The sequence below is a fragment of the Oncorhynchus gorbuscha genome, linkage group LG01 (genome assembly GCF_021184085.1).
Source record: "Oncorhynchus gorbuscha isolate QuinsamMale2020 ecotype Even-year linkage group LG01, OgorEven_v1.0, whole genome shotgun sequence".
Lineage (NCBI taxonomy): Eukaryota > Metazoa > Chordata > Actinopteri > Salmoniformes > Salmonidae > Oncorhynchus > Oncorhynchus gorbuscha.
In genome coordinates this window covers 120447239-120450122 of record NC_060173.1, presented here as the reverse complement: position 1 = coordinate 120450122, position 2884 = coordinate 120447239, and the positions used below count along the sequence as shown (strand labels likewise).

Genomic DNA, 2884 nt, shown 5'->3' with positions numbered 1-2884 from the left:
CCTCTGTTCTGGTACAGATCTACTAGTCATAGCAGTCCTCTCAGGATCCCTCCCTCTGCTCTGGTACAGATCTACTAGTCACCCCCCTCCTCTCAGGATCCCTGCCCCTTGACACATCTTCCTCTACTTTCTTCACTGCCTCAGAATATGACAACTTCTGCACTACTGCCTATAAGCTTGACACCTCAAACAACGTAATGTATTCAGCACAAAAGCTTGTACAGGATAACTTATATATCCTAACATTACTTCAACGATTCCACAGCATCCAACTCTGTTTTCACCCACCCTGAAACCACAACTGGATCAGCCAAAAGGGTCCACTTTTTCCAAAAACTTCACTCCTACTATCACACTCATCTTTATCCGGAGCCTCGGTATAAGCCTCGGTCTCCGAGAACTTCACCACACCTAACCCCTGCAAGACTTCGACCTCATTCAATTCCATTTCTTCTCTTGTCTTCAGCTCACTCTGCTTACACTTTCTCCCATTCTTAGTTAACATACAATCTCCCATTTTCCCTCAATTTTTTAACAATTCAAGCTCACCCTCTTCCTCCCCTCTCTTTTTCCTCAATTCCTCGTCTGTATTAAAAGTATACATCTCCTTATGATAATATTGCACTTCTTCTGACATACATCTTGTTCTTGCCCTCTTAAAGGACTTCATTTTCCTTACGATCGCATTATAACGTTGTGATGGTGGATTTCAAGTAAACTTCCTCGATATACCAGTCATATATTTTGAAAATGCATAGAAAGTTTGCTTTCCTATCCCATCTAGGTAAATAAATAAAGTATTTTAGGTCTATGTTTTATTACTACTTATCAGGCTTGGCTACATTTTAAAATGCACAGATCTGAATTCACATTATATTCTTAAATCCTTCATCCATCCTTCAGTAAAAAGAAAAACATGTCTTGAATAAATACAGAGTAATAAAATACTGAATGTGTTTTGATTGCACTACTTCCTCGCTAGCTGCTCAATGTGATGCAAGACAGTTGTCGCCAGTAGAGGGTGCTGTTGTGCTTATCAAAGCTGCCAGTAGAGGGTGCTGTTGTGCTTATCAAAGCTTCCGCCAGTAGAGGGTGCTGTTGTGGTTATCAAAGCTGCCAGTAGAGGGTGCTGTTGTGGTTATCAAAGCTGCCAGTAGAGGGTGCTGTTGTGGTTATCAAAGCTGCCAGTAGAGGGTGCTGTTGTATACTGTATAATATAATCTAGTACTGCTCAGTGGTTATACAGTAGAGAAAACTATATTATGTCTATCTATAACATGTAGAGATTCTTCCTGAGTGTGTGTCTCAGATTAATGTTGTATCTGGCTCCTGGATTCCTTCTGTTGTGGTCGAAGATCACCCTGTTCATCTCTGTATGGACATCCACTAGATGTGTTCTCCTGCAAGAAAAGCAAAGGAACAGTGTCATTCATGATTACACTATAAACATGACTTTATTCAGTGCAATAAAAGCAAACATGAAATGTAATCTTTGATGCTTTTTTTGTCTAAATGTTGTACCATTAAACATACTGCAAAAACTGAAGACTGAAACCAGAGAGATCCCAGTGAGCAAAACAATCAGCATTTCACTCTGGGCAGGAACAACAGGATGGCTCATTTTCAATATCTATGACTGAAACATCTCTGTTTGATTGACATGTTGCAGTCAGTACCTCCTCTGAACTGCCTCTCTCAGGGCCTGCAGGTACACAGACCGATGGTCCTTCTCCTCCAGCTGACCCTCATCTGTCCAACAGTGGCTCCAGAAGACATCTGCGTCGGTGGGAACTGTCTCCACACTGAGAGGTTCCCCATACCCGTCTGTCTCCAGATCCCCCTCCCTGTGAGCAGGGTGACCCGTGGGCCTGGAGGAGCAGTCCTGGGGGACTGACACACTATAGGTCTGGATGAAGAACAGCTTGGGCTTGCCAGCCAGCCTGGGGCAGTAGTCAGGGGTGAAGAGGTGTCGGACCGTGTCAAGACGCACCCCGAGCCTGTCAAAAAAAAGTACAATAATTATAATAAGATATGCCAAAATGTGCATACATATTTTAGTATGGGTGGGCCCAGTGGGAATCAAACCCACAACCCAGGTGTGGAGAGTTCCATGCTCAACCTGTGAGAGTCTGTAGCCAGCAGATCGGTAGCAGTACCACGGCTGATGATGCAGCAGGCGAAGGCATCAACTTCCTGGGTCTGCCTCGGTTGGGCAGCCTGCCTGAGAAGAGACAGGGTATCTTCCACTCTCGGCCACTTAACCAGGGTCACCTTGAATTGGAGCCCGCTGAACATCTCTTCCAACATGTCTGGTGGGAAGAAGAACATCATCACATTGTTACTGACACACATCATCACTGTTACTGACACTGTTACATCATCATTGTTACTGACACACATCATCACTGTTACTGACGGATACAGTTATCCTGTGTGTGTGTTATCCGTCTCTACAGTAGACTCAGCGTGTGTGTTATCCGTCTCTACAGTAGACTCAGCGTGTGTGTTATCCGTCTCTACAGTAGACTCAGCGTGTGTGTTATCCGTCTCTACAGTAGACTCAGCGTGTGTGTTATCCGTCTCTACAGTAGACTCAGCGTGTGTGTTATCTGTATCTACAGACTCGTGTGTGTTATCCGTCTCTACAGTAGACTCAGCATGTGGACTCTCACCTCCATCACTGCCAACACAGTCTATGATGAGACATTCACCCCGTGGGTCTGACTGGAGCCTGTAAACATCCACTGGGCTCTACAGAACAGAGAGGCAGGCACATTATTGTAAATGTACCACGCACGTAAGGTCTTCATCCCGAAAGGGACAAATGTATATTCACTGGTATATTACCTGGTATATTACCTGGTAGAACACTATGTATATTACC

At 44.4% G+C, this 2884-nt stretch overlaps 1 protein-coding gene across 1 annotated transcript; it reads right to left on the bottom strand.

The window, feature by feature from the left end:
- Positions 1-806: 806 nt before the first annotated feature.
- Positions 807-2784, bottom strand: LOC124031394 (CASP8 and FADD-like apoptosis regulator). Its single transcript, XM_046342581.1, has 4 exons — positions 2673-2784; positions 2120-2309; positions 1677-1997; positions 807-1400 (listed from the first exon to the last, which is right to left on the bottom strand). The coding sequence occupies exons 2-4, from the start codon at positions 2305-2307 to the stop codon at positions 1271-1273; spliced, it is 639 nt and encodes a 212-aa protein (XP_046198537.1). The 5' UTR covers positions 2308-2309; positions 2673-2784; the 3' UTR covers positions 807-1270.
- Between the last annotated feature and the right edge of the window lie 100 nt (positions 2785-2884).

Excerpts from the sequence above, each read along its gene's own strand:
- LOC124031394 (XM_046342581.1), bottom strand. The coding sequence starts at position 2,307 with ATGTTGGAAGAGATGTTCAGCGGGCTCCAATTCAAGGTGACCCTGGTT. Across the intron at positions 1,998-2,119 it reads CTGGCTACAGACTCTCACAG|GCTCGGGGTGCGTCTTGACA; the intron begins GTTGAGCATGGA and ends TTTTTTTGACAG. Across the intron at positions 1,401-1,676 it reads AGAGAGGCAGTTCAGAGGAG|GAGAACACATCTAGTGGATG; the intron begins GTACTGACTGCA and ends CTTTTCTTGCAG.